The sequence below is a fragment of the Palaemon carinicauda genome, chromosome 31 (genome assembly GCF_036898095.1).
Source record: "Palaemon carinicauda isolate YSFRI2023 chromosome 31, ASM3689809v2, whole genome shotgun sequence".
NCBI lineage: Eukaryota > Metazoa > Arthropoda > Malacostraca > Decapoda > Palaemonidae > Palaemon > Palaemon carinicauda.
The window spans coordinates 16,229,891-16,246,330 of NC_090755.1; the positions used below are offsets into that span (position 1 = coordinate 16,229,891).

The 16,440-nt window shown below is 49.1% G+C and overlaps 1 protein-coding gene across 1 annotated transcript in view; it reads left to right on the top strand.

Moving 5' to 3' along the window:
- Positions 1-16,440, top strand: part of LOC137624324 (uncharacterized) — a 381,551-nt gene that overhangs the window by 31,780 nt on the left and 333,331 nt on the right. The window contains exon 2 of the mRNA XM_068354998.1: positions 3,845-5,924. Within this exon, the coding sequence (XP_068211099.1) occupies positions 4,272-5,924 (1,653 nt within the window). The 5' untranslated portion in view covers positions 3,845-4,271. The remainder of the gene's footprint in view (positions 1-3,844; positions 5,925-16,440) is intronic.

Below are 16,440 nucleotides of genomic sequence, written 5' to 3' on the forward strand. Positions count from 1 at the left end.
GCCGTTCACCAGCAGTTCGTGACTCGGACCTTATAGTCAACCTCTGCTCGTGGTTCCCTAGATCAGAAGGCATACAACACACTTCTTGCTACTGGCCGTTCGCCATCACACCAATCCACTAAAGTGATCGGCAAACGATTGACAACCCTCATCAGCGGCTTGTCGACAGGTGACTACTTGCGAGCCCTCTCCAACTGCACAGTAACCATGATACCCAGCCATTAACCATTGATTAACATTCGCCAGACTGATGCTGCTCTAAGGAATAGCATCAATCCCATCAGGACGCTTGGTACGGTTAAGCGTTGGCTTACTTCTATCAGTTGAAGGAGTTGTCTCCCAGGGAAGAATCCTTACACGGGGTATCGCGTCCCATCCTTTACGCCACGAGTCAAGACTCCAGCGTCAACAATCTCCCATGTGAAAGGATCTGCAAGGAGCTGTCCCTTTGTGTCGATGTCCACACCATGTTGGAGTTCCGACAAGGGCTAAGACCACAGGTCTTCATTTGCACGCATAAGAAACGCATACTTCCAGGCCCAAATCATCCATCTTCTAGGAAGGATTGAAGATTCAGTCTAGACAAACAAGAAACACCAGTTCAGGGCACTGTGTTTCGGTCTTTCCACAGCACCCATCCTGGTCTCACAGGATCGGCTTCTGTCTCCGTTTCTGGACGACTGACTGACCTTAGCAGACTCGATGGCAACTTTGCATTAGCACCTGAACTTCTGAAATCTTTTTACCAAGATCCGGTGATCAAGGTAAACCTGTGGAAGTCTTCTTCCCTACTTCTCTCTCAGAAGACTGATGTACCTGGGAATGATTCTAGACACCAATCTCCACAAAACCTTTTCATCAAAGACAGTCGTAGAAAAGTCACAAGACCCTTTCTCAAAATGAGAACTCCCAGCCCAGAGTGACTCGAGTCTAATTGGAATCAGGCCTTCGATTCCCCAGACATTCTGTTCCCCATGGGACCAGAAGTTTGGACGAACCACAAGGGATTGGTGGCAGTCGAGAATCTAAGGAGTGGTATAACCTTCTCATCCTTCCCCACCCCTCGTACTTGATGCTGTGCTTAGACACATCAAAAGAAGGGAGGAGGAACATGGTGCTTCACCACACACCTCAGGCCTCTGGACAGAGTCTGAAAGTACCTTCACTTAGATCTCTTAAAGAGATGAAGGCTCATCATTTCCTAACGGGCCACTCAGCTCAGTGATGTGATGAGCTACAACACCACACACCACATAGAGGCTCACATCAACAAGCAAGAAGGAACTTGCTCGCAGCCTCTTCCCATCTAACAGTATAAATACTAAGGTGGGCCAAAGTCCGTTCGGTACCACTATCAGCCCCCTTCATTCCAGACTAGAGGAATGTGCTTGCTGACAATCTGTGCACAGCATATCAGATAAGGTGTACCAAATTGTCTTTGGATCACCTAGTGGCCGACAAAGTCCCAACTTTACGGGGTTCTCCAACTATGAATCTGTTCGCAATGCCCTTGAACCTCAGGCTTCCGCTGCTCCCCAGTCGTAGACCCCAAGGCTCTCTGGCAAGATGTATGCCAACAACGGTGGGTACAACGACGACGTTTACGTCTCATCCCTGTTTTGTCTGGAGAAGGGTACTCGAGAAGGCTATGGCATTATGCAGAATGGTTTCCAAACCTTCTGCCGCTCCTGATAGCCTCCAAGAGAACCCTCTCCACGTCACAGACAACCACACTTCAACATCTACCACAAGCTATAGCTTTGCTATGATTGTACGCCTGGAGACTACCCAGTACCTCCTCTCTCACAGAGGCTTTTCGCAATAAGTTGCGAAGAGGTTGTCTAGATACCTGAGGAATTCCTCAGCATCAGTCTAACAGGCAAAGTATAAAATATAACATCTTCTGTGGTTGGTGTCATGGGAAAGCCTATCTCTCCACTCGATACCTCTATTCCAGCAATTGCAGAATCCTCGAGTATATGCTAGAGGAAAAGACCCCCCTTTTTAGTTTCAACTAGTAAAGACGATCACTCAACCTTGAGCCTCGCCTTCAAACTGAAAGGAAGGGACATCCCCTCATCGCTAAATCTTTCCTAACTCATGCGGACTTACAACTTGCCTTTTCCCAGTCAGAATTGAGACCTCCATCTTGGGACATGGTTCAGGTTCTCCGGTCTCTAAGGAGACCTCCTTACGTTCCACTTCACCAGGCAACAAATTTTTACCTGGTTTAGAAGACAGTGTTCCTACATACTTTGACAGTGGCCAAACAAGTCAAGGAACTTCATGGTCTCTCTTTCGACATCGCCCATTAATGAGAAGGGTGAAAGGCAACGTTCAGTTTCGTCCCCCTGCCAGACCCAGTCTCCAGAGGTGACGGATCCTACACAAGTCTCCATTCAGTAAGTGACGATCCAGATCATCTGTTACTGTGCCCGGGGTAAGGTATGAGGCTCTACCTCAAGAGAACGGCAACAGCCCACCCGGGTCCCTTCTCTTGTCATCAGCACTGTGAGAGACAAAAGGAGGATCACCAAAATATCATCTCTGCTGGATTCACAGGGTCATCAATTACGCCCTAAATCCAGATCCTCATCCAACATGTTGACTCACAATGTCAGGGTCATAGCTATGCCCTTGGCCCTTCTAAGCAGATTACTCTGTGACACAGGTTTTACAAGCAAGGGTGTGACTGCTCCAGGTGACTTTCACAACTTTTCTCCTACAAGACATGACCCACAGGAACTCGATGCGATTTCTATCGGTCCTGTGGTGGCTGCACAAGGGCTGGTTATATACCTCAAGCTCCTTATTGGACAAGTAGCAGAAGGTTGAGGGCACTGTTACCCGGTTTTAGTCTGCGTGCTTGAAAAGATTTGACTGGCTCTTATCCATTTCTTCATCCTCCCTTCTCTTAGGGAAAGCAGCATCCTGGGTTCTATGCATAAGCTGACCTCAAACAATTGCAAGTAAACCATGCTCCCTTTTGTACCTAGTATTAAGCTAATACTCTTGTGTCCCCATACCCTGGTGAGTTGGTGTTGGGAAAGCCTTGGTTACATCAGTTTTTCCTACAAAAAAGACTCGGTATAATTTTTCCTAGACAGTCACACTTCTAAATATCTCAACACACAGCTTGTGTAGGCCGCGGACCTTGAGTAGCAAGTTTTAGCGAGGCACAAGGATTCCTTATTTTGAGTACTAACATACTCGGATAATGAGCCCCCGGGTAAAGCCAAAAGCCAGATTGGGTGAGTCACCCCTAAATAAATAGCGTAGGTTTGTATTCCAGTTACGGAACAAATGACAAATTCGTAGATAATTTGTATTTTTCCCAACGATACAAACCTTAGCTATTTATACAAACTGGCCCGCCAGCCTTATCCCCCTTGAAGTCCTACCTCCAAGCAAAGTGAGCTAAATCACCGGTGTGCGAGTGGGAGTGATAGCAAGCTACTCCCCCCTACCCCCGCTAACTAGCGGTGTGGGTAGTTAACTCTCACTAAGTTTTAATGGCTCGTCATTTCAGCTTCGCAGAAAGTAATACCCCCAAATAAATAGCTAAGGTTTGTATCGTTAGGAAAAATACAAATTATCTACAAATTTGTCATATTTACATGTAAAAGGCGACTCACAAGACGAAAAAAATATGTTATGAAAGCCACTACGGAATCAATTAATTTCGTGTTTGTCATTTTTATGCCATTGGTTCATTTTTTTATTTAGGGTTTTTTTGGTAACAACATTGTACAGTATATAGAATTGAATGGATAAATTTTAAATATCTTATTGATGTACTGTACTGTATTTGTGATGATATTAAATTGTATCTTTTTTTTTTCAGGTTGAGAATCCAAGCTGCTTTCTAAAGCCATGGTGTTCCACTTGTATCATATTTCGTGTAAAGGTAGTTGTCTATTCAGGTTATTCAAGTGATTAAGAAGTGCAGAGTACTGTGCAGTACTTTGTTTTGAAGAAAAAGACATTGTCTTTGTACTGGTAGTGGAGTATTCATTGAATAAACTGATCTTGAAGGAAAATTGAATAATATTCTAAAGCTATCGACTCTTACAAAAGATAATTCAGATAGGAAAGCCATAAATTTATGGTTTTTTTACCTTTAAAATATAGAAAAGTACTTAAAAACAAATTTCAAGCAGTGGCATGGAAAGTTAAGTGGGTGATAAATATTAGAAAACATTACATATGGCATGAAACTGCGTCAACAGTATATTATGCCTTTTGTACAATTGTGCAAGACTTGATGGACAATGGAGGATATCACAAGTGATACAGAGGACCTAAACTGTTTAGACTTCATAGTTTTAGATGAAGAAAATGACTCATCAGGTGATAACTCCGTTCCTAATAACGTTGAGGTAGATGTTGGTGATGGAGGAAAATGTGCTACTGTTCATAAGAATTCAAGACAAGCAATTGTATTTGATTTGAATGAGAAGAGTTCTGGTACGTATCAGAATATTAGAGATTCTGCCAGCATTGACAGAAAAAGTAGGAGAAAGGAGGATAGTTATGGGCATAGTCACAGAAGTCGTTATGAACAAGTAAGGTCCCATTCAGATCGAGATGTAAGAAGAAGTGGGAATCGCTTTGATTCTAGGGAACATAGGAGTCATAATGATAGTAGAAGCCGCAGCTCTGGGGGAAAATGTGATCTTAGAAAAGAGAGTGGTGGATATGTACCCAGAAGACATTCTGAAGATTATCATGATAAGAGGAGTAAGAGAGAAGTACCTGAATGTAGAAGGGACATAAAATCTACAGAAAAGAAAATTAAGGAAACAGATGAGGATTTGATTGAGAAAAAAGTGGAATCTTCTCATAAGGAAAAAAATGAGACCAAAAATGAGAATTTGAAGTGCAAAGAGCAGGAAATAGGGGCAAAATCTAGAAGGGACACAAAATCTACTGAAAAGAAAATTAAGGTAGCAGATAAGGATTTGAAAGAGGAAAATGTGAAATCTTCTCACAAGGAAAAGGAAGACGAGACCAAAAAAGAGATATTGAAGTGCAAAGAGCAGGAAGTAGGGGCAAAATCTAGAAGGGACACAAAATCTACTGAAAAGAAAATTAAGGAAGCAGATAAGGATTTGAAAGAGGAAAATGTGAAATCTCACAAGGAAAAGGAAGACGAGACCAAAAAAGAGACATTGAAGTGCAAAGAGCAGGAAGTAGGGGCAAAATCTAGAAGTGACACAAAATCTACTGAAAAGAAAATTAAGGAAGCAGATAAGGATTTGAAAGAGGAAAATGTGAAATCTTCTCACAAGGAAAAGGAAGACGAGACCAAAAAAGAGACATTGAAGTGCAAAGAGCAGGAAGTAGGGGCAAAATCTAGAAGTGACACAAAATCTACTGAAAAGAAAATTAAGGAAGCAGATAAGGATTTGAAAGAGGAAAATGTGAAATCTTCTCACAAGGAAAAGGAAGACGAGACCAAAAAAGAGACATTGAAGTGCAAAGAGCAGGAAGTAGGGGCAAAATCTAGAAGGGACACAAAATCTACAGAAAAAGAAATTAAGGAAGCAGATAAGGATTTGAAAGAGGAGAATGAGAAACCTAACAATGAAAAGAAAGATGAGACCAAAAATGAGAAATTGGAGTGCAAAGAGCAAGAAATGGGGGAAAAAGTTATAAAACCTGTCACTGATAGGATAACTCTTGTTGAAAAGGATTCTTCTGAAAGCAAGAAAAAAAATGCATGTAATATAGTACTTGATGAGTCTTTTCATAAGGGAGATAAAATAGAAATGCAAGCTGAAACTTCAAAATGTAAAGAAGGGGAGAATTTTAAACCTTTCAGTAATGCTGCAGAAGACATAAATAAGAATCCCATATTAAATCAGTCTTCTTGTCTGGACCAGACTCTGTGTGATGGAAAGGCTGCTAATCAAGATATGGCTGTAAGTGTATCCTCACCAGGGGTTATTATTTGTTGTAATTTGCATGTTCTTGTATGATAAATAAGTACTATATACAATAATGTATGACATTCTTAGTAAGTCAATTTATTGTAACCCAGCCCAATCAATTTGCTATTATCTATCCTTCAGTCATAGAGTATTTTATAGAGAAACTTCATAAGATAATAGTAATCCTACCATATTACTAGGCGTGGACCAGGAGTAGTCAACGTCTGTAGTGGTAGTCATCCCATTTGTTCCGTAACCGAAATACAAACCACGCTATTTACAGAGGGTTTACCTTTTAGCGCAGCTGAAATGACGAGCCAATAGTTTTAACGAGGGTTAATTACCCCCGCGCTAGTTAGCGGGGGCTGGGGAAGGGTAGCTTGCTACCCCTCCCCCCTCCACACACCGGTGACTTGCTTCTCTTCACTTTTGGCTCGGCGGTGATCAGACGTGTCTGCTCATCGCCCTCGTGACAGACTTTAATTTTCTGCTTTTTCTTTTCAGCGTGTGTGTTGGTTGGAAGTTGACCTTCAGTTATTTCTTTACAATGCGTACATGCCCTGGAGTTGCCGGTCGTCCTTGTGGGACTTTCATGTCGGACGTATCCGCACACCCTCTGCCCTCAATGTCGGGGCCGACGGTGTGACCAGGAGAACATGTGCCGTGAGTGCAGGGAGTGGTCTGCCTCCCAGTGGGAGAGGTTTGGCCGTCGGCGTAAGAAGAAGTCCAAGAGAGACCGTTCTCCTCCGGGGTTAGCCTTGAAGGAGGAAGGTTCTCGGGACTCTTCTTCCGCCGCCCAAACCTCCTCCGAAGCTCCCCCTCGTCCGCCTCCTAAGGAGAGTCGGCCGAGTGGGAGCGCAGGCCCTTGTTCTGTTTCCTGACCTTCGGTGGGGGGAGAGGGCGTCGCCTCCCATAGCGAGGCGGTTCCCCCTCCTCCTCCGGGGGAGGTTATTGATAATGCCATATCAAGTGATGATCTTTTACAGATTTGGTCGTCCCTGGGGCTTAAGGGCTTGCCATCCAGGGTCGCGCTTATTGACCTTGTCTCGTTGGGGGCCGCTGTTAAGCAGTCGCCGGCGGTAGCAGAGGTAGACCCTCTGTCTATTGTCGACGTCGTGGTGACAGAGGCCTCCGACGTGGCTGGGCCTTCTGCCGCAGGTGCTGTTGCGGGTGATGGTGCTAAAAGCTCTCCTCCTCCTTCCGTACATCCTTCGAAGGGGGAAGTGAGTCCTTCGGTTTCGGCTGCTGCTCAGCTTCCTTCTGAGGGAAGTGCTTTAACGGAGACTCCCCTTCGGAGGACCGATGGTCCCGACGATCTTCCCCGAGGCCGCCTCCGCCGTAAGGCTCACCGTCCGCTACGCCACAAGGGCCTCCCTTCCCTTTACAGGGGGACTAAGAGGCGCCTTTTTGGGTCTTCATCCTCCGGAGGGACTCTCCTCGTCAGCCTCAACCTACAGCTCCGCCCTCCTTGAACCTCTCTACAGACCGCTCACCATCTCCTGCCAGATCTTCGCCTTCTGGAGAACTCGTCACCCGACGGGCAACGGTCCCTTTGGGGCTAAGGGATCCTTCCCTTACGCGAGCAGTGCTAGCGCACAAGCGCTCTCCTGCTCGCCAGCGCTCTCCTGATCTTCAGCGCTCTCCTGCTCGTCGACGATCTCCTGCTCGCCAAGACTCTCCTGCTCGCCGACGCTCACCTGCTCGTCGGCTCTCTCCTGATGTTCGCCCCCCTCGCCAGCGCTCTCCTGCTCGTCCGCTCTCTTCCGAGCATCAGCGCTCATTTGAGGACCATCGCCCTGCGGTCTCTGACCACCCTTTAGTTCCTGCTGAATTCCCTGCTCACCATCTGCCTGGTCCTGTGGCTACACAACATCGTGCTGCGCGTGTGTCAAAAACACATGTTCGCCAACGCGCCAGCGATCTCTCAGTTCCTGCTCGTGAACGCGCCGCGCCACCTGTCCTTTCACATGACACGCGTCGACCTTCTGCTCGCCAGCGATCACCTACGCGCCAGCGATTACCTCCTCGCCAGCGTTCACCTGCTTGCCAGCGCGCACAGGCGATCTTAGTATCGCCTATTCAACAGCGACAGCTAGCGCGCCAACGTTCTCCAACGCTCCTGAAGGAACATGGTTCGCCAGCTTCTAGCTCGCCATCACGCGATCGCCCGCCTGCGCATGCTGCTCGCCATCGCTCGCCATTGCACGATCGCCCTCCTGCGCATGCTGCTCGCCATCGCTCACCCCTGCACGATCGCCCTCCTGCGGATGCTGATCACCATCGCACCCCATCACGCGATCGCCCACCTGCGCATGCTGCTCGCCATCGCTCGCCATCACGCGATCGCCCTCCTGCGCATGCTGCTCACCATCGCTCGCCCCTGCACGATCGCCCTCCTGCGGATGCTGATCACCATCGCACCCCATCACGCGATCATTCACCTGCGCATGCTGCTCGCCATCGCTTACCATTACGCGGTCATTCACCTGCGCATGCTGCTCACCATCGCACGCCAGTGCGTCGACATGCCACATCGCGCCATCGCCAACTTGAGCGACTGCACTCACCAGCTCGTCATCAATCGCCTGTGGATCTACATCGCCAGCGATCTTCCTTACCTACGCGGCAGCGCGTTCCCTCGCCGTCGCGCCAACGCTTGCGTTCGTCGCCTCGGACACGCGTTCATTTACCTGCCCACCCTCGCGCCCTCGCGCCCACTCGCCTGCGCGCCCGCGTGACCGCTTGCCTGCGCGCCCGCGCGACCGCTTGCCTGCGCGCCTGCACGACCGCGCGACCGCTCGCCCGCGCGCCCGCGCGATCGCTCGCCCGCGCTCCCGCGCGACCATTCGCCCTCGCGCGACCATCGTTCGCGGCGAATTCCGCAGCCGGTGGTAGCAGCAGGAACGCGTGCTCCTAGACGGCACTTGGGATCACCTCCATCCAAACACAGGTTGGTAGTGCAGGACGAGGAGAGGTTAGTACATCATTCTTCCCCAACTTCTTTTCAGGCAGGTACCGTCGTTTCCACTCCAAAGGATCGCCCGATCCCTTTCCCTTTAGCGAGGATTTCGGACTCTGTGTCCTTGGAGCAGCAGACTTGGTTTGGTCCTCTGGCACGGGCGTTAGTAAGGGTTATGAAACCAGCACTCGCCGGCCAGGGTAACAAACCAACGGCTGTCTCTCCTACGCTGAAGAGAAAGAGAGGAGTGGACTTCGTGGTGACTTCCCCCAGGGCGAAGTTGGTTCCCAAGAGGTCGGTCGCGAAGGTCCCTTCTCCTGCACGAGTACTCTCTCCTTCTCCCGTGGACGAGGCCTTTCCGTCCTCAGGTGAGTCCAGTGGGGCGGTAGTCTTCCCCTCGGCACCAGGGGGGGGAGACTTCGCTTCAGGCAGGAGAATCGTCTCGTGAGGAAGGGGCCCCTTGAACCTCGTTGTTGGGATCCTGTATCCCTCCCAGGAGGGAATCCAAGGATTCCAAGACCGTCCCTAAATCCTCTGCAAGGATTCGTCAGGAACCCACGACTACCCAGGGGAATATCCACGTATCACCCCAGGAAGAGATTCCTGGGGCAGGAGACTTAGCTGCCAGCCCGCAAGGAGGAGAACAGCAAGAATCCGAACATGCCTTCTGGCAGGTCCTAAGCCTGATAAGGCAACTTAACAGGCTTACGGATCCAGTCATCGCCCCCCGTGAAGGCAAAGACATGATTCTGGATGAAGTGTTTGACGTTCGGAAGGCCCCTAAGACCAGTGCAGCTCTGCCCTGGTCTCGGGGGCTGAAGAGTGCTAGGGCCAACGCTCAGCTCGCATTTCTTGCCTCCTCCAGTCGTTCCACTGCCGGGAACAAGCTCATCCCTCCTCCTCGCCTCCAGCAGAGGAGGTATTTCGAGATCCTGGGTGAGCACAACCTCGCTCTTCCTCTCCATCACTCTGTGGAGGAGCTGGCGAAGGGAGTTCCCCTTGAGAAACTCTTTGCCCGGCAGGTGTCGTTCTCGGCGGCAGAGATCCTTAACCACGAGAAGGTCGCTAAGTGTGCCATGCAGGCCACTTCGTGGCTGGACTTCTGGCTAGGATCTCTGGGCATCCTATTGCGATCGGAGGACTTGTCCAAGGAGACCAATAGGAAGGCCCTAGAGACCTTCTTGCTCTCGGGCACCCGCTCCATCGAGTTTTTGGCGCACCAGGTTACCACCCTGTGGGCCAACTCGGTGTTGAAGCGTCGCGATGCTGTGTCCGAGAGATTCCATCCGAAGGTCCCCGCCGTAGATGTGTGTAGGCTCCGACATGCTTCCCTTCTGGGGGAGAGCCTGTATGAGCCTCAAGACATGGAACGAACGGCTGAGAGGTGGAGGAAATCCAGCACGGACTCCCTCCTCCACAGGGCCCTTACAATTCGGCCCTATAAGCCTCCAGCCCCGCCACAACAGCAGCAACAGCCTCGTAAGGCTCCCAAACAGGCACCGGCAGCTAAGAAAGTGGTGTCTAAGCCCCAGCCCTTTCCAGCCAAGGTCAAGAGGGGCGGTAAGTCCTCCAGGGGAGGCAAGACTCCTAGGGGTGGCGGCTGCAGCCGCAAGCCCTAGGGGTGGCAGTCCCCCTGCATGTCCACCTGTGGGGGATGCCTTCAGCATTGCGTCCGCAGGTGGCAGCAACACGGGGCCGATGCTTGGACGGTCTCTGTGATCGGCCGAGGTTATCGCGTCCCGTTCACAACATCTCAACCTCCCCTGACAGCGAATCCAGTGTCGTTGAGCTCCTATGCCACGGGATCGGCAAAGGGGCTGGCCCTTCAGGCCGAAGTCGAGACCATGCTCGAGAAGGGTGCTCTCCAGGAGGTCGTGGACGGCTCCCCAGGCTTCTTCAGTCGACTCTTTCTTGTAGAGAAGGCTACTGGAGGCTGGAGACCCGTCATCGATCTCTCAGCTCTGAACAGGTTTGTCAAACAAACCCGGTTCAGCATGGAGACAGCAGACACGGTCAGACTTGCGGTGAGACCACAAGACTTCATGTGTACACTGGATCTAAAGGACGCGTACTTCCAGATCCCAATCCATCCGTCTTCCAGGAAGTACCTGAGATTCTGCCTAGACAACAAGATCTACCAGTTCAAGGTGCTGTGTTTCGGTCTCTCCACAGCTCCTCAGGTGTTCACCAGAGTGTTCACCCTGATTTCATCTTGGGCGCACAGGAACGGCATTCGTCTCCTTCGTTACCTGGACGATTGGCTGATCCTAGCAGACTCGGAGTCGACCCTTCTTCGGCACCGAGACAGGCTTCTAGATCTTTGCCAGGATCTGGGGATCGTGGCAAACCTCGAGAAGTCCTCTCTGCAGCCGTCCCAACGACTGGTTTATCTAGGCATGCTAATAGACACCAATCTCCACAAAGCCTTTCCATCAGACGACCGGATAGCAAGGCTGAGGAGGGTGGCGGAACCCTTCCTCAGGCGAAAAGAACTCCCCGCCCAATCGTGGTTGCGTCTCTTAGGCCACCTATCCTCCCTGGCCCGTCTGGTTCCAAACAGCCGCCTCAGGATGAGATCCCTTCAATGGCGGCTCAAGTCCCGGTGGAATCAAGGATCCGATTCCCCGGACATTCGGATCCCAATGGGGTCTCTGGAACAGACAGACTTGTGGTGGTGGCTGGCCGACGAGAACCTGCGGAAGGGAGTGAGTCTTCTCGTCCTCCCCCCGGAATTGACTCTGTTTTCGGAAGCGTCAAAAGAAGGGTGGGGGTGCACGTTCTGAACCAGAGGGCCTCAGGCCTTTGGTCACAATCAGAAAAGTGCCTACACATCAACCTGCTAGAATTGAAGGCCGTCTTTCTGGCTCTTCAGCAGTTCCAACGGTCCCTGGCGGGTCACTCCGTGGTGGTGATGAGCGACAACACCACGGTAGTGACTTATATCAACAAGCAGGGAGGCACTTTTTCGCAACAGCTATCCCATCTTGCAGTAGAGACTCTGAGGTGGACCGAAACCCACTCGATAACACTATCAGCTCACTTCATTCCTGGCAAGAGGAATGTGGTTTCCGACAGTCTGAGCAGGGCTTCGCAGATAGTGAGTACCGAGTGGTCTTTGGATCCTCAGATAGCCAACAAAGTCCTGACTTTGTGGGGTTCCCCGACTGTGGACTTGTTCACGACAGCCTTGAACTTCAAGCTGCCCCTGTACTGCTTACCAGTCCCGGACCCCAAGGCACTCTGGCAAGATGCTTTCCAGCAACGGGGGGACAACATCGACGTGTACGCCTTCCCACCGTTCTGTCTGATGAGAAGGGTGCTCAACAGGACCAGACTATCGGTCAACTTGTCGATGACTCTGGTAGCTCCGCTATGGCATCACGCGGAATGGTTTCCGGACCTTCTGCAACTCCTGACGGAACTCCCAAGGGAGCTTCCTCCACGACACGAGCTTCTCAGACAACCCCACTCCGGCGTCCCTCACAGGGCCGTAGCCTCGCTTCGGCTTCACGCCTGGAGACTATCCAGCGTCTCCTCGCGGAGAGAGGCTTTTCGCAACAGGTTGCGGAGAGAATGTTTCGGCGCCTGCGTAGGTCCTCTGAGGGAGTCTACCAAGCAAAGTGGAGAGTCTTTTGTGGTTGGTGTCGTGGAAGGGGTATCTCTCTACTCGATGCCATTAATCCAGCAATAGCGGACTTCCTCGTGTATCTGCGGGAAGAAATGCGCCTTTCTGTCTCGGCAGTGAAAGGCTATCGCTCAGCCTTAAGCTTGGCCTTCAGATTGAAGGACGTGGATATTTCTTCATCGCTAGAACTCTCTTTACTCATACGTAGCTATGAGTTCACATGCCCCCAGTCGGAAGTGAGACCCCCTCCTTGGAACGTGGTTCGAGTCCTCAGGTCTCTTAAGAGACCTCCCTTCGAGCCATTACGCGAGGCCTCCGATCGCCACCTGTCTTGGAAGACGGCTTTCCTACTCGCCTTGGCTTCGGCCAAGCGAGTTAGTGAACTTCATGGTCTCTCGTACGACATCGCCCATTCAAGGGGATGGGGGGAGGTAACGTTCAGGTTCGTCCCTGAGTTTGTAGCCAAGACTCAGAATCCTGGAGTGCCGGATCCTCGGTTCGACTCTTTCAGGATCGCGAGTCTCCGTTCTGTAACAAACGACGCAGACCAGCTGCTACTATGTCCAGTGAGGTGTCTGAGGCACTACTTGAAGAGAACGGCTGCAGTCCGTCCTCGTGCGAGCTTTGTTTGTGAGCACAGGCAGGACAAAGAGGCGGGTCACCAGGAACACCATCTCAGCTTGGATTCGAAGGGTTATCCACCATGCCCTGAATCCTGACCCTCCTCCGTCACGTCGCCCTCGGGCCCACGATGTCAGGGGTATTGCTACATCCCTGGCCTTCAAGTGAAACTTCTCTGTGACGCAGGTACTTCAAGCTGGGGTCTGGAAGCGTCAAACGACCTTCACAGCCCACTACCTGCAAGACGTGACCCACAGGAGCCTCGATACGTTTTCTATCGGCCCTGTGGTGGCTGCACAACAGCTGGTCTAACCTCAGGCTCCTTTTTGGACAAGTAGCAGTAGGTTGAGGGCGTTGTTACCCGGTCTTAGTCTGCGTGAATGAAAGAGTATGTCTGACCCTTACTTCTTTCTTCATTCTCCCCTCTCTTGGGGAAGCAGCATCCTGGTCCTCGCATAGCTGACCTCGACCTCTGCAGGTAACCCATGCTTCTTTGTGCTCCTAGTATTAAGCTTAATACTGTTGCGTCTCCCATACCCTGACGAGGTGGTATGGGGAACGTCCTATCCTAGAATTCCTATCTGAAGGTCTCAAGGTCAACTTCATAGGACGAGTCACACTCTCCTCCTCACACTGCTTATGTAGGCCACTCGTTCCTAGCGATGCTAGGAACTTGTGAGGTACAGGGGCTCCCTCTATCTAGTGCTGCTCACTGAGGGATCGAGCCCCCGGGCAAGCCGAAGTCAGTAAGGCTGGGGACTTTCCACCCTTCCTAAGGGGTAAGTCACCCTCTGTAAATAGCGTGGTTTGTATTTCGGTTACGGAACAAATGACAAATTCGAAGATAATTTGTATTTTTCCTAACCATACAAACCTTAGCTATTTACACATATGTGCCCGCCATCCCTGACCCCCAAGTCAAGTTCTACCTCTAAGTGAAGTGAAGCAAGTCACCGGTGTGTGGAGGGGGGAGGGGTAGCAAGCTACCCTTCCCCACCCCCCCGCTAACTAGCGCGGGGGTAATTAACCCTCGTTAAAACTATTGGCTCGTCGTTTCAGCTGCGCTAAAAGGTAAACCCTCTGTAAATAGCTAAGGTTTGTATGGTTAGGAAAAATACAAATTATCTTCGAATTTGTCATATTTATCTGATTTTGATTTTCTCAAGTAGTATTTTTAAATATTAAACTTAGCCGGTGAATATATAATAGCTGACGTCTCCGACGGCTCGACAGATTCCAAAAACTCGCGAGCGATCGCCGTGAAGGTTGCGGGTGTGACCACCAGCGCCGACTATCGGCCAGATACCGCATATACTTGTCAATTTCTCCAGTTCTTCTCTGTCGGTCTTGTCGACAAGTTGGTTCCGCTCGCTTTATGACCTCGAGTTTTCGACCGAATTGGTGAAGTACTCGGTTTTGGTTTTATTGCTTTCGCCGTGCTGGATTATTCAATACTATCTTCAAAAGAAATGCTTTTGAAAGGAGAGGAAAAGTGTTTTGCCCTTGCTTGTTTTTTTTTAATCTCTGGTTTTTTCCATAGAGAAAAGATGGCCGACCCTTCCCTCAGTGTACGGAAGTGTGTTAAAGGCTTTTAGTAATTATTTTATCACTTTATAAATTATTGTTGATATTTATAGATTTACCTCTATATATTTTATATTTTATATCTCACCCGCCTTTATTAGGCCTCTTCGATTAGCTTTCCATTTATACTAAAACATCAAGATAAATTTTATGTTTTTGTTTATATGCGACCTGTTCTTTGTAGGCGGTCCTAACTTGGAAAACGAAGTTAAACAACGTTGAGCCCATTTAACTTTTATTTTTTTTTAGTTTAAAACAGTTGCTCTGTGAGTGATGAAATGAATATTTTTTAGAAAATATTTTAAGAAATAAATTCTTTGAATAGTCTTCGTGCTGTTTTTTCAAAGATGAACTAACGTTTGGTTTATTTATGCTACGCAGTTTGCGCTCTATCGTTACGATAGAGAAAGAGAGAATCGCGGTTACACTTTGCAGAAAGAGTAAATCGATTTTGACGTTTTGTTCATTCTTCTTTCAAACTGAAGTGTTTTAGATACTAATTTAAAGGAACTTGTTAATTTTCAATTTCTTAGTCCTTTCAGTTTTTTCCTTTAGTCAAATAACCTGTTATTGACGAAGGGTGAGTGGGCCATTCTCTTGTGAGTGATAAGAGAGAGAGAGAGAGAGACGGAGAGAGAGAGAGAGAACGATCCGATCTTTATTCTCGTCCCAAGTCTCTGTACAAGGAGTTTGGGAGCGAGTAACGTTGTTCTCGATTCAGTTTTTTTTTACTCTCGTCCCAAGTCTCTGTACGGGGAGAGAGGATAAAACGTTTTAGTTTTTATTCTCGTCCCAAGGCACTGTACGGTGAGAGATTGAAAACGTAGTCCTTAGTGAACTAGTGTTTAGTCTCCTCCCCAGTCACTGATCTTTTTAACTTTATATATTTCCGTTTTATTCGATATATATGTATGTTTATTGATTTTTGCATGTGTGTTTCATTTTGTACTAATGTGCTTACATTATACGACTCATTTCGCAATTCTAACCTTTTGATATAAGGGAGAATTGCGTGCTTCAGGTAGAAATCAGTTTTATTCATGTCTAATGTAAAATTATTGAAAAATACGATATCAGTGAAGTAAGTGCAAAAAACATGTTCTGTGTTGCGGAGGGTTCGTTTGTTCGTGCTTGTCACTTGCCTAGTCCGAGACCTCTTTCAGGCTCCCCTGCACCAGGGAGAAGGAATGTCATAGGACCTAAGGGAGTGAGGAGTGTAAACCAACGAACAGACGTTCCCTCAAAGGTATCAGACGTTGCTCGGCAAGCACGTCCTTGCCATAAGACAGGAGAGACGAAGTTTCTCCTCGTCTTCCGATGATTCGTCTCTTTAAAAGCCTGGGCGTAAAGTTTCGAGACGGTTTATTAGTTCCTTCAGAACAAGTTCAAAGTCCTAGCTGTAGTCATAATAAGAGTCCCGTTCATAGCGATGACGTTCATGTACAGACGTTTCTGCCACAGACTCGACGTGACGTTGAGCGGTAGACACAACGTGACATCGAGTGTCAGTCACCGTAGTCTCGATATAGCATCGATCAGCAGTCACTGCTGTTTACTACGTGACGTTTGAACGTCAGCCACTGCAGTCACAGGTTGACCCGAAGTTAGATATGCTGTTAAAGCTTTCTTCTTCAATAAAAGCTTTCGATCCTGTTCCTGTGCGAAAGGATCCTTTGCTTTTTGTACGTCACGGTTCTGGGATACGTGATTCGGGTCTT